This window comes from Aythya ferina, assembly GCF_964211825.1.
Source record: "Aythya ferina genome assembly, chromosome: 1".
Lineage (NCBI taxonomy): Eukaryota > Metazoa > Chordata > Aves > Anseriformes > Anatidae > Aythya > Aythya ferina.
This window is the reverse complement of record NC_140296.1, coordinates 160,067,371-160,091,598: the sequence shown is the minus strand read 5'-3', so window position 1 is coordinate 160,091,598 and position 24,228 is coordinate 160,067,371. Positions and strand designations below refer to the sequence as shown.

Below are 24,228 nucleotides of genomic sequence, written 5' to 3'. Positions count from 1 at the left end.
AGCTGTTCAGCATCACGGTCTGGTTTAGGTACTCAAAAATGCACACAATACACAAACTGAAGACAGGCTGGTTTGTTCATGAGCTTCTTCCTCTCGTGCTGCTGTGTCAGCTCAATAATAAGCAAGTAGGACTTAATTTTATGTACTGCCTTTCAGCAATTCACATTTTCTCTGTGTTACTCTGTGTTGCTGCTCTCCTTTTCTCAGTTATTTTTAATGATATATATATAAGAACAAGTAAATACTGGTGCTCTTTTATTTTTTTTTTCCCCCAGTATGGGGAATACATCCTCACTGAACATCAGGGGGAAAAGACATCAATTTTTTCATTTAGTGCAGTTATGAAATTGCACTGACTACCTACTTGACCTGCCTTGGGAAGACAAGGTCACTGCACAAGCAACTGAAAAAGGGATGGATATAGAAAAGAAGCTCATCACTGAAAATAACCTTTTATTTATTTTTTTTTTACCTGTTCTTCAGGGATTGGATCTCTGTCTTCTATGTATATGGTAGGCTGCATTAAAGGTACTGTAGTATGCTGTAGGTTGTCACAGAAAGCTTCAAGCTTGCCTTTAGGGAAAAGGAAGGAATGAAGAAAAAAAAAAGGAAAAATTTTGAGTGTTGAGTGATAATTTTGACTTGCTCAGGAAGGGTCCGAGTCTTTTCACTAGACAGGATTGGCACATATGGAAAAATAGTCAGAAGGTTGGTTAGAATACATTGAAATACTGTGTTAAAATAGCTAAGACTTAACTGTTCTCTGATATAAGCTGGGTTTCATGAAACTCACCTTGAAATACTTCAACTAACAGGTATCTTTTTTTTTTTTTTTTTTTAATGGACTCTGAAAGCCTGCAGAAGGCAGGCAAAAATCTGTAAAACCAGAAAATAGACTTGGTGCCCAAGTTTAAAGGCAGCAGTAAAACATGAGATCACAAGTTATAGACAAATCAGCTTCAAATAATTGGAAAATACTGGAAGAAAGGAGCAAAACTTATAGAAAGCTACTTGGAAGGCAGCAAGGCGGTAAATGACAGCCAGTGTGGGTTTATTGAGAACAGAAGATGTCAAACCTTCCAATATCCTTTTCCAATATAGTAACAAGCCTTATAAATACAAAGAAGCCAAAGACATCCTGCATTTTGTTTTCAGTATGGCTTTTGACATGCTGTCATTACATACTTTTAAATAAAATACATAGGCTAGAAGAAGTTGCTATTAGGTGTTATTTATCTCTTGGATAAACAACACAGTTACCATTTTCAGACAGGAACAATACATTTAGTGAGGATTTGCCCCAAGTCCAATACTCTTCAACATTTCCAATGGATTAAAAACAAAAACACAAAAACCGCCACACACCAAAAGTGTTTAATCTAATTAAATTGCTGCCACAGGGATGACCTGCAAGGATATTGATGGGCGGAATAAAAAAATAATACTGGAAAATTAGAGACACCCCAGGAAGAACTGGATTTCAGATACAGACTCCAGTGACGGTGGCTGTGACATTTTGTGCTTTTGAATAGTCAGCTGCAGAAATATATGACTGACTGGGCAGCAGCACTGAGAAAAAGATCTGAGGAAGCTAGTCAGTTATACCCTGCTGCAAGCAACAAGCCAGACTACATAATAGTACATATGAAGAGCAGCACGGATTGTTAGACACAGGAAATCACTTTTCTGCTCTGCTTGGCACTGATCAGGATGTGGATGGAACATTGTGCCCAGGCTGAGGCTCCTCCATTCGATAATCTTGTAGACAAGCTAAAGGGTGGCTGGAGAAAAACAGCTGAAATGATCAGAGGGCTACATAAAGTATGACCATCATAGATTTGAATGATACAGGGTTATGCAGAGAAGACAGAAATGTTACCAGTTGTCTTCAAATACGTGAGAGAGGGCTATAAAGAGGAAATGGATTTCAATTGTGGGTGGATCAAAGGCACTGTTGTTTTTTTTTAATTGCAACAAGAGATATTTATATTCAATACAAGAAAAAACTTCTACTTGTAAGGAGACTTAAGTGCTGCAATTGATGCCTGGAAATACTGTAAAATGTCCCTAAAGAGAGGTTTTTAAGAGCAGGCAAACAACATTTACTCACACATGGCACAAGTACTAATTTACCCCTGAGAAGAGAAATGGGCTAGGTAACCTTGCCAAATCCCAGCCGTCCTTATTCTCAGTTCCTTATCTCTGCATTGAACACTCAGGGATGGTATTCTGAAAGTAGGCAGTCACATTAACAATGACTCTACTGGTGCTCAGTTACCTGGTTTTGCACACAAGGAAAATATTTGATTCCCTAGTTGCTCTGGTTGAGCTGAAGATTTGACATCCCAGATGTATCTAAATGCAGCGATCATTTAAAAGAAAGAGGAAGCACATAGGGAAATGTAGAGTGGAAAACTGACACAAGATAATTATTTTACAAATATCAAGATGATTTGTCCATTACATAACCATGCCTTGGAATAAAAACATTTTAATAATAACAATAATAGCAACAATAAAAATATGTTTCTGAAGGCATGAAGACAAATTTTAAAGAGTAATATGGAAGTTACCAACAAAAACTTGCCTTCTTAAATCAGAAGAGTAAAACAGCTGCTCTAGTATGTACAGGCTACTGTATTTGCCGTCTGTATGGGCAGATAACATTTCTAAGGATATGTTTCAAGATCATGAATTCACAGTGTTTAACTAAAGATGCTGTTTTAGTTTCTCTCCAACGGATCAAAGGACTGCAAGAACCAGGAGCTTGCAACAGAGTATTATGGCAAATATAAAAAAGTTGTATAAATTTGCAAACATAGAGACAGTTTAAAAGGAAAAAAAGATGGAATCTAAACACTTTGAGGGCCATTATTTCAAAAACTGTTAAAACAACACTAACTAGCCATAAAAGGTGTTCTGAAAAAGTAACGGCAGATGATTGTATGCTTGAATCACTGAGGCCTCCAGTGATAAATCAGTTTTGTGTATGAAGAAAAGAGCTGAATGGATACAGAGAAGCTGTCTGAAAGTCTAGAATCATATAATGTTTACAGTGAGTAGAGACTGACGTGTTTCTCTAAGTCTATCATTGCCCAATGCTTTCAAGTAGAGATGAATTCCCCTAAGGCTGCTAAAACACTGCTTCCTCTCGGGCTCTGTTCTGAATGTGACAGATCAGTGACTAACAGGTCTGGTGGTAGAAGTACTCAGAGCCCTGTACACAAAGTAGTCAAAGGACATTCATTACTGCAGTGGCTACTACACCACACACTACAATACATGCCAGTTTCACCATTCATGAAAGGCTGCTGGGAGCATCTGAATGTTCAATCAGTTAGACCTAAATGTCCTTGACAGAGTTTAACAAAAAGAATTATTTAATATATCTGTAAGAAACCTGCTTTAACATACAGTGATCTAGAACAAGACGTATGAGATTCTTGACTGAGATCCATATGTTTACACAGAAAACAAAAATATGCAAAACTGCTCTGAAAGTAAGCGACAGGCAGCTACCTAGGATGCCACAACTAGGACAGATAACAGTTCCAAGCAGTGGATGGAAACTTTCAATGCATAATTCAGCAGAAGTGTTTTGATGCTGGAAAGAGCAGCGAGTTCCCCATTTACTCCTCCCCACGGCGCAACACGGGCCCTTGGCTGCTGCAGCTGGTGGGCTGTGTGCTGTCTACTCCTTACCCATGCTGAGAGCAGCACGAACCAAGAAGGAAAAGCAAAGCTACATTTTTGCTCAGTACATAATTGTGGTAAGATCCAAACCCAAGGAAATAGTAAATTTAAACACTGCATACCCTTTGCAGTTTCAGATGAAGAAGCAAAAAGGAATGACTTTGTTTTAATACTAAGCACAATTGTAAGTTATTGCTAAAAATATTCGCTATTTATAGCTTTTAAGTTATGCAATATTTCCTCTCAAAACTGAATCTAAACCATCAAGAACAGCTCTACCTTCATCACAGTTCACAACTGATGTTGAAAATGGCATTACTACTCCTCTGCTATGGTCAGCTGAACTAAACACCATTAAATTTATTACACCAAAAGCATTGGGCATCCACTTGACACAGTACTGTACTATGATAGGGTTCTTGCTACTGCTGTTGTAAAAATAATTCATTTGATTTTACATAACACTATGTAAAAACAAAAGATGTCCTTAGCTGTTATGTTATTTCATCTTCTTTCAAAGTGCTTTCAGGAAGCACTGAAAAAAGCCTCAGCCATAATTTAATGAAGTAATTCACATAATCATGACTGACAGACCAGCTGTTAAGATGTGCAGAAAGAGATCAGAAGAATTACACTTGATTTCATGCACACCTTGAAAAGTTCAACTCACAGAAGCTGAACTGCACAGAAATACACTAGAAAAGCCAAATGTAGGCACATAAAAACTATTTTATCCAAACAACTTAATTTAAAAGTAGTTCACGTGGAGTAACTCAGTAAACTTGTTGCAAAATAGAGATTCAAACCCCACATATTTCCAGGAAAGTCACTGGAAAAAAACAGAAAGTGAAAGATTTCTTTTTTTTTAAAAACTTCTCACAAAATCCCTTTTCTCTAAGTCATATACTAAGTCATTTTTTCCTAGACTTTAAAAGGAATCAAGTCACAAGAACAGTCCCTGCTGTGCAAATTCATACACAAGGTAAAAACATAACTAAAATAACTAAAAATACCATGGCATGTAGTCTAGAAAGAACATCTAAGAAAAGGGGAGAAAAACAGATCAGTGGAATTGCTGGTTGTAAGGGCATCAACAAAACACAACAGGCTAATAAATGCAAAATATATCAAACTACATCCAATATCTTCACAGACTGTTTTACAGAACAGCGAGAGGAAATCACAAGACTGGACAATTAGGCAAAGTACACACAAATTCTGTTACACCATGTCTGGACCTGCATGGAGCCCTGGTCTGTGTACAGTAGACTCGCCAGTGCTCCCAGTTCTGATGAGCAAGGTCAGCTTGGACATCTTTTGGCCCACAGAAATATTCATCCACCTACTGGATACACTACCTATATATAATTAAGAGCTTAGCTCACTATAATTTTGGATTTCTGTAGGTAACTTGCTGATATTTCCCAAGTCATAATTTTCCTAATGTGTTCTCAATTACCAGCATTATTCAGATGCTGAGCTGTACCTTTCTAGGCCAATAAAGATGCTCCTGAAAAAAAAAAAAGATTAGAAGTTATACCTTCAACTTCTAAGTCAGGAGAGCCTAAGCTCACTTCAATTACTTAAGCTAGATGTGATTCACAAGGATAACTGCATGAGCAGTACAGGCCACTAAGATAAGGGGCATAAAGCAAAACTTTGGGATGTGCTGTTCACATGACTTCTAAGCACACAGATTAGCTCCCTCTCTCTGAGAGAGAAGGCAAAGAGGCATTATATGCTCAATACGTACTCTGCAGTTCAAAATGTTTCAGGAAATGTCAATGTCAAGAAAGTTTTATGACGAGGCAATTGTTAATTTCACCTACCTAATTTTAATGCAACAAATACAAGAAAATCTCAAGAATGATTAATCAAAGTCCCACCCATTCAACATGTCATTCACCATTCATAGGCAAAAAGCCACTCTTGGTCTACACTTAGAAATGTACAATGTGAATCCACACATCTAACAGACAGTTAGCACGTTTATAGTTTTTGCTGAAACAAAAGCTTCAAGGTCATCACAATGAAAAAGTCTGACACGTATATAGCTTTTCAAATTTTCAACATACATGTAGCTTTGCATAATTTTCAAACTGTATGTTTTTAAAACCTCTAGCTAAAATGCAGATATGCAGTCTGAATGCAGTTTTTGATCCATTTGACCATTCCATCTCTAATGTGTATTCCATTAGTTGCCAAATTAAACTCTCATATTTACCTTTTTTATTTGGATTTTTTCCACTCATTTTTTCCACCTGAGAAATGGCTTCTTCCCAGCAGCTGTTGCTTGCCTGCATATGAGGCTGAATAAACTTTAGTTTTTGTTCCAGAACCTGATGGGCTTCCGTTGTCAATTCAGGCATCTCCTTAGTGCTAACAAGTTTTTCAAGTTCATCCTCAAGAATTATTACCCTAAGTAATAAAATGAGCAAAAATAAATAGTAATAAATATTTGACTTCACCATTCTTCAAGTATTTAATCTAATCAATATCATGTTATTTTCTTCAGCTTCTCAAGATCTAGTTTAGCCAACTCCTCAAAGATGCCCCACAGTTTTAAAAATAAGATCCCTTTCTCCACATCAAGATACACTGTTCACCTACACTCATTACAGTAATTCTTAGAAGTAAGATTAAAAGTGTAGAACAGTTTCAACTATTTCACCAAGACAGTGATGACACTTTCAAAATACTTGCTATGTAGTTACTATGTGCCAAACTTCTATAGCATTTGGTATGTTACAAAATCAATGAAAGATGTTTATTGATTTTTTTTCAGGGAAGTGACAGAAGCAAAGACATATTAATGCACTGATTCACTTCGATTTTGTCACCAGATATGTAATGAATAACCAGGACACAATATCAGATTCCACATTGAACCAAGGCTCTTTAACTCAACTCTATGTGAAGATACACCTAGTAGGTGACGTAGCTGAAAGCTCAGACACAGCAACAGGCAGAGCATGAGAATGTAAGTGGTGAAATACTCTTTTAAGCACTGTTGAGAGAATTCTACTGTCAAATAACGTCTTTTAAAGTGGAGCTAGTGCCTTGGAAACCGACATCTTCAGTAGAACCAATTATGAACAGAAGAGGCATGAATTACTTGCAATGACTACAGGTATCTGCGTTTTTTCTTTCTAATCTGGGATATAAACTGACAACTCAGAGAACTTGAGTTAGAGACCTTCTTCCCACAGGCACGTTCTCTTAATTAATGTGTAAACTTACTCATTCAGCAGTGCCTTGAGATGAAGCTGCAAGCTGCGTACTGCTGTCTGAAGGCTGTTCAACTCCCTCGACTTCTGCTTTGTTCTGGTTGGCCGCTCGAAACCTGACTGATGCTGAGTTTCAAAGTACCGATAAAACTCATAGCTTCGCTTTAGCTCCTCCAAGCAGGCAGCATGTGTATGAGGTAGGCCTTGAGTCACATCAGACAAGATATGATGAGGCAACCGTTCAGGGGAGATCAAGGGCTTGGGGGACGCATTGGCTGGCGAGAGGAGCAGTACCAGCCTCCTGAAGAATTCTGAACTCTGCCCTACCCAGAGCTGAAACAGAACCTGTAAAACAGAGTGAGGTTAGCCAGCTGCCAAAATAAATGTACAGATACAGAATGCAAAAACATTCCTCGGCCCACCGCAGCAGCTCTGAAAAACTGAGAAAATCCGCTTCACGTTTTTGAAGGGTATCCCGGACCATGCGAGTTCAGATCCTGTGAACCTTAGGTGACTGTTAATTCTTTCATGAAGTCCATTATACGCAATTATGTTCAAAAGGTTGTCAGAGACCTACAATTTCATATTCTCCCCAGGTAGTCTCATTATTTGCTATAATCTCCAAATACCCTACAGCTTACAAATAGCAGCCAAAATTCCAGTGGCAGCAAAGACATTTTTTCCTTTATAACATCAAACTATCAGTTTTATGATCTACTTACTAACTACTGCCTTGGCCCACACCCAACCTTTAAACACGAGTCTAATTGCACTGTACTCCAACAAAAGCCATTCTACTTCTGGAGAAAGCTGAGCTGCTAACTTACTTTTTTTTTTCAGCCAAAGTGAGAAACATCACCAATGCCATTAAGGGAGGGAAAGACCCAACACTACGTGAAGAGATTTTTCAATTCACAATATTATATATGGTACAAAAGAGGTCAGGCAACTTGGAACAAGCAAACCCCAAACTTTGGTTTCTCAGAAACTTCCACTTCAAATGCAATGAACACAACTGTTCTTTATTTATGGAAGACCATTGGCTTTGCAGACCATGACAAAACAGTAGCATCTTATACCTCTAAAATAAAAGGATAGATTATGACACTTTACTCTGCAATATCAGTCCTTATTAACAAGGATCAACTTCATCTAAATACAAGGTGTAGTCTGAAACCTATTCCACAGCACTCCAGACTGAGGAAGACAAAGCAATTACTCACCATGTCCTTTTCTCTGCTACAGAATAGGGCTAACAAATGCTTGTTCAGATTTTATTTTTTCAATCTACAGGACTTGCAATGAGATACGTAAAACTTTGCACTCTTACTACTATTGACAAGTAACATTTTTTTTCAGTGCAGAACAAGAGCAAAACACTCAAAACAATAACTCAAAAAAAGTTAAATGCCCTCAGATCAATGCGGTCAGATATACCCAAGGATGTATCAAAACACCTGGATGTGAAGTGACAAAATATTCCAGAAGGAAAAAAATATCAATTAAAAAAAGATGTTTATGAGAAGAAATAACAGTTTGAGATGAACAGAATGAAGAGCACACATGCAAGAATGATTTGGCTGGGTGTTAAAAAACAACAGCAACAAAAAAACCCACCAAAAGCCAAGTGAGGTTAGGAAAGCAGGGGGTGGAGGAAGCAAACAAATTGGCAGGAATTACCTAAGTGTCTCTGAAGGTGCGGTACCTTGGATAAAGAGTCAAGAGCTCAGGTTATAACGCACACAAAAGACAACTAAACCCTTCCTCCAGACAGAACACAAAAGCAGTAAAAAGGTAGCACACAAAAGAAGTGAACTTCAGGAAATGAAAACAACAACTCAAATTCCACCTGAAAAAAGGTACAAAGGATGAGAGAAAAGGAAATTCCAGATGTATGTAGGGTTGAAAATCGTTTGTTCTAGCCATAAATTTTGATTATTTTTATCTGTATTCAGACTTCACACAAAACATCCAACTGGTCTTCACAGCTTGGATCAGTATTTATTTTCAAGCCGAAAAATTTTACTCTTTAAACTGGTGTAGTGCAAGGACAAGGTAGCCAAAACACATAGGCTACACTGGTCATATGGCCTAGGCATGGGCTTAAATGAAAATAAAAATATTCACCAAATCTGATACATGTCTGTATTTTACCTGCATTTTAAAATAACGGAAAGTGCTCTCAAAGGCAAAAAAATACAAAAAAAATAAAGAGGACTACACGTAGATCCTGGGCTCACAATACAAATATGCCCCAAGGTCATCTAACTATTTTGTTACTACAGTACAAATCTGCTTAGATTTACGTTAATTTAGCTCGACTCAACTACACCACACCCAGCCTTCACCAATGTCATCAGTTCAGGCAAATTCCGATTTCTAGTTGTGACTTTAACTCTACCCAGAAAGTACTCCATCCAGTTTAATTAAAACAGATTTCAGTGAAATTACTGCAAATGGCAAGTAAACAAAGTCTTAGTTTACAAGCTTGGGCAACTCTAATTGACTTATTGAGCTTAAAAAGAACTGGGTAAGTCGGCTTGCGTGACTGTAATTAGAAGTTCAGCTCATTAAAAGGCAAGAAAAAATCCCCCAAACTTACATCTGATGTAGCACATAGCTTACAACCAATTAGACAAAACCTCAAAGCTTTGCAACTACTAATGCTGGTACCATTTACGGTCAGTAGAAAAGAAATCGAGGCCTAGAAATTACGTGAATAAAATGCAACAACAGCCAACCTCATAAAAACAAAGAAGTCACATAATAATGGAATTTTCCATTAAAAAAGAGTAAAATGGAACTGCCTAGGCACAGAACCACTAGAGCATAGAAGGTTTGCATTCAAATTAGATCTAATTGCGAACATTTACTCAAGCACATTAAACATACTTAACATCTCAAAACAAAATAGATTAAAAAGGCCATTAAATGATTGTCATTCTGCTCAGTTAAACATCTTTTCAAAGATCAAAGAACTTCACTGGATCATGGCAGCAGGGGCCCAGATTTATACTTCTCCGTGTAGCCAAATGCATCTATTCCCTTTGACAATTACAACTAATTTACATCTTTGGATGTCTCTCTTTTTATCAAAGTCAAGCGATTAATTAAAAAGATTTAAGTACAAACCTGGAAATTATTTTATTTATCTGGAATCATGTGAAATCAAAGAACAAATGAAATCAAAGAACAAAAGCTCAGGTTTAAGGAGAAGGTTGATCAAGCTGATTATAAAACACTGACTTGAATTTGTATGATTGACAGCACAAAATCCTCATGTTGTATTGTGCAACTTCTCTTCAAATACATGCAAAAAGAAATCATGTAGTGCCAATACATGTAGAAACACATGATATGAGACAACTTTTACTTCCTTCCTCAGTTGACTGTGTTACCACAGGCTAGTATACACAACCCAAATGGCCTCATGACAATTAAAAAAAAAATCATGCTGAGCCATCGTGGATGTGCCTGTTCTTCTAGGAGAGATTACCTTGAGGGCAGGCAAGCTGAAGCCATCTGTGAGATTGTGTGCCTCCTCTTCAGACACCTGCTCTTCGCTCAGTCCCAGACCCAGCTCCTTGAAAGGGACTACACAGATGTAGCTGGTCACGTTGTCGCTCTCAGAGTTCAGCGGGTAGGTTTAGCCAGAGTTAAGGTGGGTAGCAAAGCAACTTTTGCATTAAAAATAAAAGGCATAAAAACAGCTAACAAGGATTCTTATTTCTGGTAATTTAAATGAAAGAACACGTAATCCCTGTTTAGTTGAACCCAAATTGAACTTCTAATTGAACTTCTTCCAAACTTTCTTCATAGCACAGGTTTTAAAGGCTAAGAGAAGGATGAGATAAGACCTTGACTAAACATCCAATAATATGATAATATTAATAATATAACATACTAAATACAACTACCTAAAAAGAGACAAATTAAAACATATTGATGAAAATCCCTACATTCCTTTCAAGTTAGATTGCTTTAGCTTCGATTAGTAAATTCCCAACAATTAGATCATGTCAATCTCACAACAGAAATCATTATAACAGATGAGAGAGGAAGACAACATTTGTGCAATTTGGAGTTTCAAAGGTAGCCTATGTTATAGGCCAAACTCGGGACAACTGCAGGAATTCCCTGCAAGTCCTGCTTGTGGAGGGACTGCTCGGAGACCTTTGCAATAACTGTTCCTTGGTATTTCAGATATTACCATGAAAAAGAGCAGCTCCCAGTTGTTACACTGTTAATTCAGTACCAAAATTCCCAGACACAGTAAGGTTTCCTACAGCCAAAGCTCAATTATCTTTAACATATTTTGTGAGAATACATGTGCTAATATTCCCATCACTTCGCTCTGTGTGTCAGCAGTGACTTTGACATTTTATTGAGTAATTAGCTAAGGAAGTTGATGGAGCATGGCTTTGATCACCATGCCTCATTACCCAGTTTACAAAGTAGCTTAGTTAAGTTAGGCCCCAATCTTGATAATTCTTAATGATATATACAGTGCTGTTCGCCTGAGAAATCTCAGTAAATATGCATTTTAACAGACCTACCTATTCACACATAAAAATACAAGTACAAGAAAAAAAGTCAAGTCTTTCAATAGCACTTTTCTGCTGATGCTAGAATCATAAGACCCATGTGGTAATTTTTTTACTATTTAAAAAAACGTACCTTTGCAACCCTCAAACTGTGGTGAAATGCTTAAAAAATAGGAAACAAGCATAATATAACTCTAATGCTAGAGGAACAGATAAAAACAATCCATAGACTAGGCAGCATTTCTTTTAGAATGGTGCTAATTTTAAGCAAACCTTATGCTGGGGAAAGAGGAGATGGGACAGTTCAAGATTTCTGTAAAGTGAGAATCGATATCCAGTCAAAAAACAGTAAGATTTGCTTTAAAAAATGATTTATGACTTATTGTCACAAGTACACCTTTGTTCCAAAGGAAAATAAAAGAAATTGCAAAGCATTCATGAAAATACTTCTAATTTAAAGTATGTTATTTTCCTCTATGTTTTGGTTTACAAACTGAATACTCTCATCTCTTGGGTCACATAAAGCCCACTAGAAGTACTTGTCTCTTGTCCAACTAATCTGGTTTCTGGGGAAGCTACAAGTTCCACCCACTTTCACTCCCAAATTTTCCACCTGCTAAGCTCTCATAGGATTCAACTTGCTGAAGAAAATATTTATCACTTGAGTAGAAGAACAGTGCATGAAGTGAATTTTTTGTGCCTCAGGAAACAGCAATACTATGTCTCTGGGCTCTGAACAAACAAATACATTTCTCCCTAATTCCTCCCAAAAGTCCAGGAAGAAAGAAGCCTCTTAAGTGTCCTCCAGAAGCACGAATGCAGGTGAAAACCTGCAATGCAAATGCAGGTTGAAGCAATGCAAATGACTCAGGAACACAACATGGTGTTGTCACCAGCTGCTGTTGTCACACGGTGGTGGCTGGGTCAGCTATTCTAAATTAACCTGACTGCGTGCCCAGCAGATGGAGCACAGGGGATGAGGACGTTAACTCCACAAGAGATTGCAAAATCAGGTCAAAACCCTTCAGGACCAATTATCCTAGAGGCTGATAATATTCTGTGATAATCTTTCTCCTGCAACAAGGCATTTCCAAAACACAAGCATCTGAAAAAGCAGTTTGAACACATGTTGATTTTCATGAAATCATGCTAAAAATCATAAGGAACCTCTCAAACGGGTGGTTTGACCAAATGAGCCATTTATCCATAGTACATCTCAGCAAGGGATTCCCACCAAACTACCATGTCTCCTGCCTTGTCCTCTTACTTCCAATCATTTTTGTTAAGAACATACATGTATTTCCTTAATGCACTTTGATCTAAACCATAAGATGTCTCTCTTTTTATTCACATTGAGAGATTTGCTAAAAAGATGCAAGCAAATAAACTTACATAACTTAAATGTTTCTGTCTTTGAGGAAATACTTTATTCATCTGTTCAACTTATATTCCTTATAAGCTTGGAGCAAGGGAAGACAAAGCTACTTAATAAGAAACTGTCACATCCAAAATAAAATATCTGTACAATGAATATGTAACCTCTGCCAGGAGGCTCATCGTAATAAAAAGCAACAGTACTAATGTACCCACGTACACAACAATTTCATATTAGTACTTTGCTCTTCAAAAGCACATCCTCATCTAAAGATCTAATGATGGCCTCAAAGTATTCCTAAGAAACCCAAGCTGCTCTCTCATAAAATTCTCACCCGCTGGAAGGGATGAGCAAAGCATGTGATGAACTGGCTGGTCAACAGAAAACCATCTAACTGAAAAATTCTCATGCATCTTTGCTTAGACCTTCCAGAAGTGGATTTCTGATTTAGGTTTTTACAATCCAAGGACACTACATTTATATATATTTAGCTTGTGTGAGGTTTTCCTGTGCAAACTCTCTCTCCCAAACGAAAAACTGTTTTTCTAACATTTCATGAAGCAATAACTAAACATTTTACAGAGGAGAAGAAACAAATTTTACTAGATTCACAAGGAGCAAATTTAAAAGTTTTCCCAAGCTCAGTGCATCTCAAACACACAGAATGGATTTTATATTCACTACACCGTAATGAGACACCATTCAATTTAGAAATACTAGAATCACAGAATCATAGAACATTCTGAGTTGGATGGGACTCACAAGGATCACCAAGTCCAACTCCTGGCTCCACACAGCTCCACCCAAGAAGGCCTTATACTTACAACAAAATTAAAGTTGCTTGAGTTTATATGGTCAAACTCCCAGGTCCTATCCATCAAGTGAGTTGAATGGAAATGGAGTACCACACCATCTTCCATCAGCTGAGAATTAGACTGCTAACATCATCCAGTAACACAAGATACACAATTTCCTCCATCCAGCTTGAGTATAATTAAATCAGTGCATAAACCATAGATTCTTATGATGCAGAACCCACAATGCTCTTAAGCATAAAAATATTAAACGACTGGCACACTGACTGACGTATTGCCTCCAAGTTATTACACAGTTCAATGGAGTATAGTGCAGAGATTTGCTGCGCTACTACTGACTAGTTTGCATAACATCCTGTAAATACTCAACCCAAAATATCTAATTTCTAGTTTAAGCTTTCAACCATTGCATCTTGCTATACCCTTATTTTCCAGATTAAAGGAGAAATGCTCTTATCTTCTGTGACTTTGAGCAATGTACTCTTCCTGATATGAACAACTCAGAGTAAGGATGGCAGCAGAAAACACTGAATTGTTTCTGCAAGTTCACAGCTGTCGCTTCCCACGAAATGTAAAGAATCCGTCTCACGAAATATTACTGGTCCACTGAGTCTGACAGAAACACCTGGTATAAGCTAAAGTACAATCATATATTTTTTTCTATTTTACATGGGACCAAATTTTAATTAGGAAGATATTAATTTATTCCATTCACTGAAATGAGCTAAAAAGTGGCATACTGGCCACAAGCAAATACTACCAAACTTCTAGTCCTACTGAAGTGAGTAACAATAACGTATCAGGTTTGTGCAATTTGTATTGCCTATTTGTATTTACATAGTAAAGCTGTGAATTAAGATTTTTAATTCTCTGTAACAACTTCCTCAGACGGATCTCCCTCTTACTCATTTGAGATATACTTTACCATAAAAGCCTAATTTGACACAAATATTTAAACAGTAGAAATAATACTGATGGGTATAAAAGCTACAGTGAATGGATTAGCACCGATCAACATATACCTTATCATTTAAGGTGTATTTAATCATTTATTTTTACCTTTCAGTCACTTATGTCTACAGTTAAGATCAATATTTAGGTCAGCAAGTTTTAAACTCAGCCAAACAGTCACCAGCTCAGCCGCTCAGGTACGTACCCGTCCTTGGCTCTCTTTAAGTCAGACGTAAAGCAAGTGCCTAAGGTTTAAAGCAGCTTCTCTTTGGCTTCCAATAGCATTAGTCTTACTGATTCAAAATATGAATTTGAGGCTTATTTCAGAAATAATGAAATACATTAAAGTGTATGTAACAACCTACTTCAGTTACAAGTATTTCTAGTAAGTTCTGAACACATAAGAATGCTTTAAATGAAAACTTATTTTAAATTGTAGTATACCTTTTACTACATTAGTGAATTTAGTATCATTTTCTGTATTACTTTAACCATTTTATGTCATAATAGACATGTCTTTGTTCAAGAGCTATTGTCTTAAGGCAACGATTATCACCAGATGTACGATAATTCTCAGTCTCAGTTTTCCAGGTTCATTATAAGAAAGACAAAGATGAAGGAAAATGGGGCATTCTGCACATTATCATCCTTCTGTAGCCACTGAACCACACAGAGGACCTAGACTGTGACTGTGACTTTATTTTGATAACTAGACATCACATAAAAATGACCTCTGGAGTCAGAGATTCACCACTGTTGTTGAATGACAAGCAGCATCCCCATGTAATGATATCAACTGAATACTGCAACCAAGGAAAGTAAACTGTAATATAGAAAATTATTTCCCATTGACACAGACTTCAAAGCTTGGCTCTTTTCTGACTTTTTTGTTTTTGAAACATCTTATTTCAGTGTCAGACTCTCATGAAAGAAAAGCAGACTGCAATATTAGAAGGTTGGTACAGCAGAAGAAAACATAATGGATCACATCCTCAAATGATGTCAATGAATACAACACTGTGGAAGAAGATGAATGGTGAGCATTTATATCATGTGAAGATCCAGTTCTACTTTAATATCCATTAATTCTCATATCAAAGTGCTGTGGCCAATCAGCCAACAAATTTTCAGTTATCTCTCTTCCCCCATGACGAACTCTCACATTGCATGTACTGTTTATTTGCTTATGCTCTCAAGAAATTACTACTTCCTTATTTTATAAAGAACAAAATGACCCTAAAGAATAATGTCATCTATTAAAATGGAACTAACCTTTGATCCTTAGTGTATTAGCTGGGAAGACTCAAGTTTTACCGTCCTTGGGACTAGGAGGCATTTCACTTATTGAATTTCTAGTGAAAAATGTTTCAAGCAAAAAAACAACCACAGTTTTTCACTTGCATAAATACAGAGATACATCTGCTCCACTACAGAGACACAAACTAATATCCAGTAAAACACTTAAAAAAAAATATTAAACAGTATTATGATTAATCGGGATTTTTTTTTTCTATTATTAATTTTAAATATATAATATTGTTCCAAATACTGAACATTTGGATTTTTTCTCTATTTTTTTCCTCAAATTTTTGTTTTTTGTTTTGTTGATTAATAGTGCTACTGGATTCATGTCTTTCATAGTGCTCAGAAAAAGCACCTTTCAAATAGAAATTCATTAGTTCATATTCAGATAACTCTAGAGGAGATTAAGTTGGGAAAATCTTCTGATTTTGCACAAAGCAGAACTTACTAAAAAGAACCATAGAAGTCAGAAGTGGGATCTCTTTTCCAGACTTTGGGTGGAAGTTGCTTTCCTTTAATTTATCAACATTCCTTTCCTTCAGTTTATTGCCTTACGCCTTTATTTAATCTCTCCAGTTCCTCATTCTCTTTGCTGTAGGCCACATTTGTGCTAACGACACGATGATGGACAAGAGCATTAAAGTTGTCACAACTGGCAGGTGTGAATGCTTTTGACGTGAAGGCATCTTTGGCCCCTCCAGTGTAAGCGTTCTATTTAATTGCACAAGGCAGTGGAATCTATGTGAAAGATGCTCCTTGCCATCAACGCCCGTACAATACACGGAGCATTTTCAGGCACTCATGATAGGCAGGGAAAACTACAAATTAAGACAACTGGAAACTACCTTAAAGCTGCTCTTAATTATTTTGGTGGGGAGGAGGAATCATTTACCCACCTTCCTCACATTTAAATTCCCTGCTTTCAGTTTACAAGCACTGCTGATTTGACCAAGTCTGCATCTTAACTCTTTTTTCCACTCTGCCACTCTGACACTCTTTTTTCCACTATGTTCTGCATGTATAATGCTTCTAAAGAATGTTTATCTTTCCATTTGTCAAAGAACTATACACATACAGTTTAAATATATTTTTCACTATTTATTTTTTTCTGGTTTTCCTACTACAATAGCTACATGATAATTTGGTATAATGTAACTTCCATCTCAAAGATCTTTCAAAAACAGATGCAAATGTCAAATAATCCAAAGGAAACAAGAGACTTTCTTCTCTTGTGTTCCTTAATTTAAAAGCCATTCCAAGAAGTTTAACAGTTAGAAAACTAGTGGACTGTCTAATTCACACCAATGTTCCTTGCACCTGTAACCTCCACAGTCAAAGCAACACACATTTTCATAGCAACTACTAGATTTCCTTTCTTCATGCTGGAGGATATTTGTGAAGGCCATGTCCACCGATCCCATTTTCAAATCCCTTCCTGTGCTTTTAGAAACAATTCTTGATTAATGCCAAGCTAGGTACCAGTTGCCTCTACCAACGTGTTTGAACTAGTCAATTTTTTTTTCCTTTATGTCACCAGTACACCTTAATCCTCAGTGCTAAGAGTTAAGCCTTGAGCTGAGAATGAGGATGCCTACATGAGTTACTACTTTGCAAATAAACACTTATTTCCTTCAGAGTGAATGCATGCTCTCACAGCTTCGTGTGTGCCTGTGTCACATGCTATTATTCAGTATTAATCGAGGATGTTTCAGGAAGGCAAAACAAGTTATTTGTCATGACAGATTTTCAACAATTGCATTAACAGCAGCTTTTTTTTTTCCCTACATGAAGTTTCTCAGATAAGAGACATGTCTGTTTTATTTTTTGCTAAAATAGAGGGTGAAGGCATTGTTATTTCCTATGTAGTGCAATAAACATAGTAAAACAGTCTTGAAATGCTAACACCATTAAAGAAAGTATACAACTCACTGAGGAAATGTAGATGCTGCTTCACAAAGTCAAATCTGAACCAAGTGTTCTAGTTTGGTTCAGGGTAGAAACTCCTCACTCTTAAACGTGCACTTTGGCTAATTATTGTAATGAGAGTTTTCACCCAGCTTGTCTGAAACAGAAAATCAACTTATCTTTGAACATGGGGACAATGAGCGAATGGGCTCATCAGTCAGAGGAAAGGTTATTTTCGTGCAAGAGAAAACGATAGCTAAAAATAATTAAAAAACAAAATCCCAAAGGACTCTGAAGTACTTCAGTACTTGCACCAGAGGCATGGGCATCAATAATTAGAACAATGGTTTCAGTATATAAGGTTTTATCTCACATGGCACAGTGCAAAAAAAAGAAAAAAATTAAGACTGTTCCAAACCAAGCATAAGCCCAAATTTACTATGCTACCTTTCCTTTATCTCATTTAGATATGTAATTAGATCGTATGTTTCTAGACATGCCAACTCTAAACACTGGCACAACCACAGGTGGGCAACGTTAATGGAATAACTGAACTTTTTTTTTTGGTGTGTTGTTGTTTTTTACAAAAAGGATATTTTTTCAGCATGTACAGAGTAGCCAGTCTTGAAGCTCGAAAGTTGGCTCTGACAGATCGATAAACAGCTTTCCGGAGACCAATAAGATGTTGACTAGGATGTTGTCCAGCTTTATTAAATGGGCAAGCGGCACTGACCCTGTCAAGCAAACTTGAAAAGTAAAATGTGATACAACTGTACAGATGTCCTAAAGTATTTTTAAAGACAGTACATCAGTTTTCTTATTCCATTACTTAGAAACTTTTTCAAATTGCTCAGTAGCTATGACAGCAAAAAAAAAAAATAAAAAAAAAATCCATCATATCAATGACTTATTTAATCAAAATCTTAGATAAGCAGATAGGACTCCTCAACAGGCGGCCTGATTCCATTCTCATCTGAGCCATGGTAAAACTCTTGAGGACATTTGTCTTCTCCAAAGTGTTCAAAATGAATATACTAAACGTAAGTAGGCCACAACATTATTTCTGATACAAAACTGTTACATGCCCAGTATAAGTTTTGGAAATTTTAACATGCAGATATTTAACATACACCTATTCATACACAAATTTGCTCTTTAAACTATTTTTGCAGAAAAAATGTGCTACTATTTTTTGTTTTCCATGTAAAAAAATATTTTCTTTCAAGCCATCCCTGCAGAAGTCTTCTCTAGGTCAACAGAAATATTATATAAGTGGGGAAATAGCTTTTACCAATTGTGCAATGAATGACAGCAGTGTTTTGTGGAAGCCAAGACAGGTAAACACATGAAATATATGTAATTAAATCAGCAAATTTGAAAATACGATTTGGTATTCATATATTCAGGTGAATACACAATTTAAAAGAAACTATGACACTTACTTATTTGACTATACTTCAAAATAGCTCTAGAATTGTAAGAAATTGCCTAATCTGGAAATAAACTGAATTGTGAATTGCATAAACATTAAGTATGTTCATGTAACACTAAGCTGTAGATAAAGGAAAAAAATATTAGTTACTTCTGTTCATGCACAGTCTTGATGCCAAACCTATGACTGCAACACTGAAAATAGTGGACAGTTCACCCTCTCTACCTGCTGGCATTGTTTTTACTAGAACCAGCTTAGAAATGGACATAGTGTGGTCAGTAAGTGACGAATTGTTTGGGGACTGGAGCTGCTTCTGCTCTCACCTTGCTCAGATTGCTCAGGCAACAAGGTAATTTCACATCTTCAGTCACATAAAAGGGAATAGCATAGTGGGTACCTGGAAAGATGAGTGTGTTCCTGCACTGATAACTATTTTATCTAGCCTATTTCCATCTTAACAAACAGAGAGAGAAATAGAGAGCAAAAAATAGCTGTGGAAAACAACGTAAGGCTGAATCTGCAGACCCGGGTTTGCTATAGCACAGTTTAGCTAAGTACAGCTAGCCAAAATCTGGACTCAATATTATTTAACCGTCAGCTTCAGTATGTTTCCATTCATGACAGAGTTACTGCACAGTCCAGACTCTGCTAAGCTAGCAGTATATTCAAACAGCAGCATACGCATCATGGAATGGGTGCTGTGCTACCTGGTTGACAAACCCATTCTTTCAAAGATGTAAAACACATACTCATTAACTTTTCAGGTGCAACCATTTCTACTGCCATAAGATTTTCCCTGAACAAGCATCAAGACTTTGACAAGGTTACCACTGGTGAACATACCAAACTGAGTTCTTCTCAGATTTGTTGTAGCAAAATTCAGGAAAAGAAGAAAGGAGAGCTAGTTTTTTTGGGTCATACATGAAGCATCTTGTCAAGCAAAGAACTTCATGGTGCTCTGTGCAGCAGCATCTCTTACATATATGGATGCAGAAAAGGACACTCTGGAGTTCGAACTTCATCCAAACTAAAACAAACCCAAACCTCTATGACTCTGACTTCTTCATACTGGACAATTATTCCAATGAGATTGCTGACACAGGCTGACTTCTCCCACTCCATCCATACTCAATCTTTTGAAAAGCTTGCCAGAGTTTTAAGTAAAGGGGCTGAGATCAAGCACCAGCTTAAAGACCAGTCTGGTTTTTGTTAATCTGTTATCTAAGATATGTAGTAAAAGAACAAGGCACCAGCAATTTTGACACTGACCACAAGTTCGTTTGCTTAAACTTAGGAAAAAATCCAAATGTTTTCTCATCTGTAATTTGGACAAGCCCTAACAATAATTTCTTTTAAGAACCCATTTGCAAAGATAAGACTGCCTATTGCTTAACTATATGTTTCTTCAGAAAATAAAACAAAAAAAAAAACATAGCTAGGCAGACTGAAGATGTGCTTATGCATTCCAAAGGGAGAATAAAACAAGTATGCTTCTACAAAGCATACTGAAAGCATCTCAAGCTCGAAAATTAATTCAAAATGCAAAGTCTACAGTTTCAATCTTGCATGTACCAACATGTACCTGAGAACAGAGCAGCTGGTCTAGCAGGAACAAACAACTTTGTGGTGCACGGAACTTTTTATTGGTTTTAGAAAAAGTCAGCTGGATTTTAGTTGCTGGCACTTCCCACCTCCTTTAACCTTATGTCTAACTGACACAGGCACATTTCTAGCAATAGGTTGCTACCACAGAAAAGGATAGCTGGCAATGAGAACAGGCCTGTTGGTTTTGGGGTCATTGCACACACTGAACACGTGCTATGTCCTTTCACACAGAAAAAAATAAAAATAAAAAAATAACCCAAATAGTTAAATTACCTACAGAGCTAAATAACTAGGAAAACCTTCATAACTTAAGTGGACAGGAAGCAAATTCAAGAGGAAATTAAGACTCTAAACAGCTTAACAATTGTATGCAAGAATGGAAAGGTATTGCAATTTTTTTTTTTTTTTAGGTGGGAAATGACCTCTGGATAGTCTTTGCTGATTGCTGGTTCTCATTACTTCAGACTGTTCTTTGATAATTTTCATGTAATCTTGTTTTCTAAAAGAAGAATGATTACTTGCATATTTACATGGACTTGATCATTTAAAGTACAAAAAACCCTTAAGCAAACAGCCTCTCAAATAATCCCCCCAAATGGCTAATTAAATTGGTGCAAGGTACTTAATATATTTCATGGCCAGCACTGCAAGAGACTTTCAAAGTCATAGATGCCCAGTTCAGATTTGTGACACTTCATTCTCCTTCAGAATGAATAGTTTTAACAATGGGTAGTTAGAATTCATACTTTTATGTTGGTGAACATAACTGTAATTATACTATTTAATGCAAATGAAAAGTTTTCAGTAATATGCTTTCTGGCAATTTCACTTGTGAAAGTGTTCTAGGAGGCAGTGCAATGAGACTATTTTTATACAACATATGGCTTGAATGGATCAATTTATTAAAGTGAAATGTGGACTCACAGGGTAAATCCTCTGGAAATTACTTCAGTCTCTTGAATGAGTCGTAGAGCTTTTCTCACAAGATTAGTAAAAGCTCGACTATTTGCCACTGTTTCTTCCAGCTGGACACAGTATTTTCGCAGGGACATTTGCAGCTTGGCTGTCCTCCATGTGCCCCACACTCGAAAGATTGCATACACAAGCAGAACTAGTCCCCACGGCAGCCACGACGATTCCTTCCACCATGAAGGAAGCATAAGCAGTGCACTTACAAAGGCAAGCAACAGCGAGACATCCCTGCAAACAGAGAAAGTAATATCAGCCGTAGATTCCTGAGGCCAAACAGGTGGGAAGTACATGTAGGTTTCTTAAGCGAGCTGTAAACACCAAAAAAGCCAGCTTTTTAGTGGTACGAGTAGACAAGTAATTTACCACTCTGAAAGGTCAGTTTATCTTACACACATGACTTAAAAACAACCACACAACCAAAAAACTGACTACTCAGCATTATGAGCCCGGGTGGGTAGGAACAGGAATATCTGTATTTCCAGGTTCAAAAGTGCAGTAGGAAAGGGCATGTTTTTGTTTGTTTTGTTTTGTTTTGTTTTGTTTTTTGTAACAAAACCCTCAAGTAATACCAGCTTTATTTTTTCCAGTTTCTGACTTATTTAACTTGGACACCAACAGACCACTAGTTTTTAACACGTTTTTATAAAATGACTTGAATAATCATTTTAAAAGATTTGGCAGCTTTTGAAAATCCTTAAAAACCAGAGTCACTAGTATCTCATTTCAGTTATTTCTCAAGGACATTTTCAAATCCTCTGTTATTTTCACCTAGAAAAATTCTACAAAAAAGTGACTCTTAGAATATACAGTGTCTCATATGTAGTATTATAGTTGCAGTTTTGTAAAATTATGACAGTCTTCACAGAGATGGATGGGATATGGGCATGGAGACTTTAATTTTTTCCAGATTTTTTAAAAGAAAAAATATTGTTTTTCTTCCCCTTGAAAGCTTTTCAGAAATTTTCTGAATTTCAGAAATTTTTTAAGGGTTCTTTATAATCTGAACAGTTAAAGAAACACTGAATAGTGTTAGGACCAAGACAAACCACTGGAGTAAGGTGATTTTAAAGTTCTTGTTTGACAGGGAACATCAGTAATGGCATAATACATCTTAATAATTCCATCTATTTTCCTAACATATGGATGAAAACATACCACTTGCCTGTGTCATGAGAGATTGTTATCTCCTGATTCCCACCCATTTCTGAGTGACCCTTTCTGACTACCCATCATTCTTGTTATTTTTCAAATACAGGTGCTAGGTGTTTAGACATTGCTGCAGGTAGCTCCTTCAGCATTCTAGGGTGAATTTCACCAGCCTCTTCAAACCTGAATGCACTGTATCTAAATATTCTTTAGTCTGTTCTTCTAGTATTCTACAGCTAATTCTAATTGCCCCCCATACAATTAAAGTGCTTCATAAAGACTGCAGTGAAAGACACACTTTCGAATTCAGTCTACACAATCACATCTCATTTCTCAAAATCATCACTGTATAGCTTTAGAAATTGATGAATTCATCCATGTTAGTTTTTCCTCATGGCAAGTTTGCAAGTATCCAGATATGTTTATGTAGCTATCTCAGATTAAAACTCACTCTTTCAATAAAATGCCTGAGGGAAAAATATGCTTATCTATGAATGTGGGGACTAGTGGACTCAAAGACCTGAGGAAAAAAAACAAACACAAAACCAATTACTATATTGCTACATTTTCTGTAAAGACCATACAACCTATTTTTTTCAGTTTAACAGTGAATACAGTTGTAGGTACTCTGTACAATACCAAATATTAGGAGTTGCTAGGGAGCGTAGTGTTGGAAGCCGTCCATTTTCCTGTTGCTTACACTGCCCCGCAGACAGGATACTCGGGTCAAGGAACTCAATCAGTTCCACATCCTCCTGCAGCAGAACTTCCTGTTGCAGGATGGTACGGAGTGTGTCAAATCGAAATCCGACATCCTTACCACAAATGGGCAGGAGAAAAAAACAGGTATTAGTAAAGAACATGCAAACTCTTAAAATTAAGTTATTAGAACAAGGAAAATACCATGACATTCCACACTTCACTGACGGCTCTCTCTTCCTGAAGATTACAAAAATATTTCAGATATATCAGCAGTAGACCCCTCACTTTTTTTAAACTTGTTAAAATTTAAAAATTCATTTACTACCTAACAATTCAGCCTTGCAGGGTGTATCACACTGATCCTAGACAGTAACAATATTTGGTAAAATGCCACAAGTTATGCCAATACATTTGCAAAAGGATTGGAAAGGTATCATATCTATTAGAAGATCTTCAATAAAACAGAAAACCTTTTTTTGTCATGACATAATTTAGGTCATTAACAAAACAAAAATTATAAAGGGAGAGATTACAGCTCAGTCAACAAAAAGTCACCTGT

General features: G+C 36.7%; 1 protein-coding gene across 5 annotated transcripts in view; it reads right to left on the bottom strand.

Annotated features, from left to right (window-relative positions):
• VEZT (vezatin, adherens junctions transmembrane protein) overlaps positions 1 to 24,228 on the bottom strand; it is a 69,349-nt gene that overhangs the window by 16,006 nt on the left and 29,115 nt on the right. For 4 of the 5 annotated variants that reach the window (XR_014688866.1, XM_084507220.1, XM_084507223.1 and 1 more), the window contains exons 4-10: positions 23,607 to 23,782; positions 21,774 to 22,049; positions 18,409 to 18,558; positions 10,417 to 10,564; positions 6,934 to 7,265; positions 5,918 to 6,111; positions 473 to 573 (exon numbers count right to left, since the gene is read on the bottom strand). Coding sequence is in view for 4 of the 5 variants with exons in the window: in XM_084507220.1 (XP_084363346.1) it covers positions 473 to 573; positions 5,918 to 6,111; positions 6,934 to 7,265; positions 10,417 to 10,564; positions 18,409 to 18,558; positions 21,774 to 22,049; positions 23,607 to 23,782 (1,377 nt within the window). In the remaining variant the exon portion in view is untranslated. The remainder of the gene's footprint in view (positions 1 to 472; positions 574 to 5,917; positions 6,112 to 6,933; positions 7,266 to 10,416; positions 10,565 to 18,408; positions 18,559 to 21,773; positions 22,050 to 23,606; positions 23,783 to 24,228) is intronic. The other variant, XM_084507221.1, reaches the window with a different exon arrangement.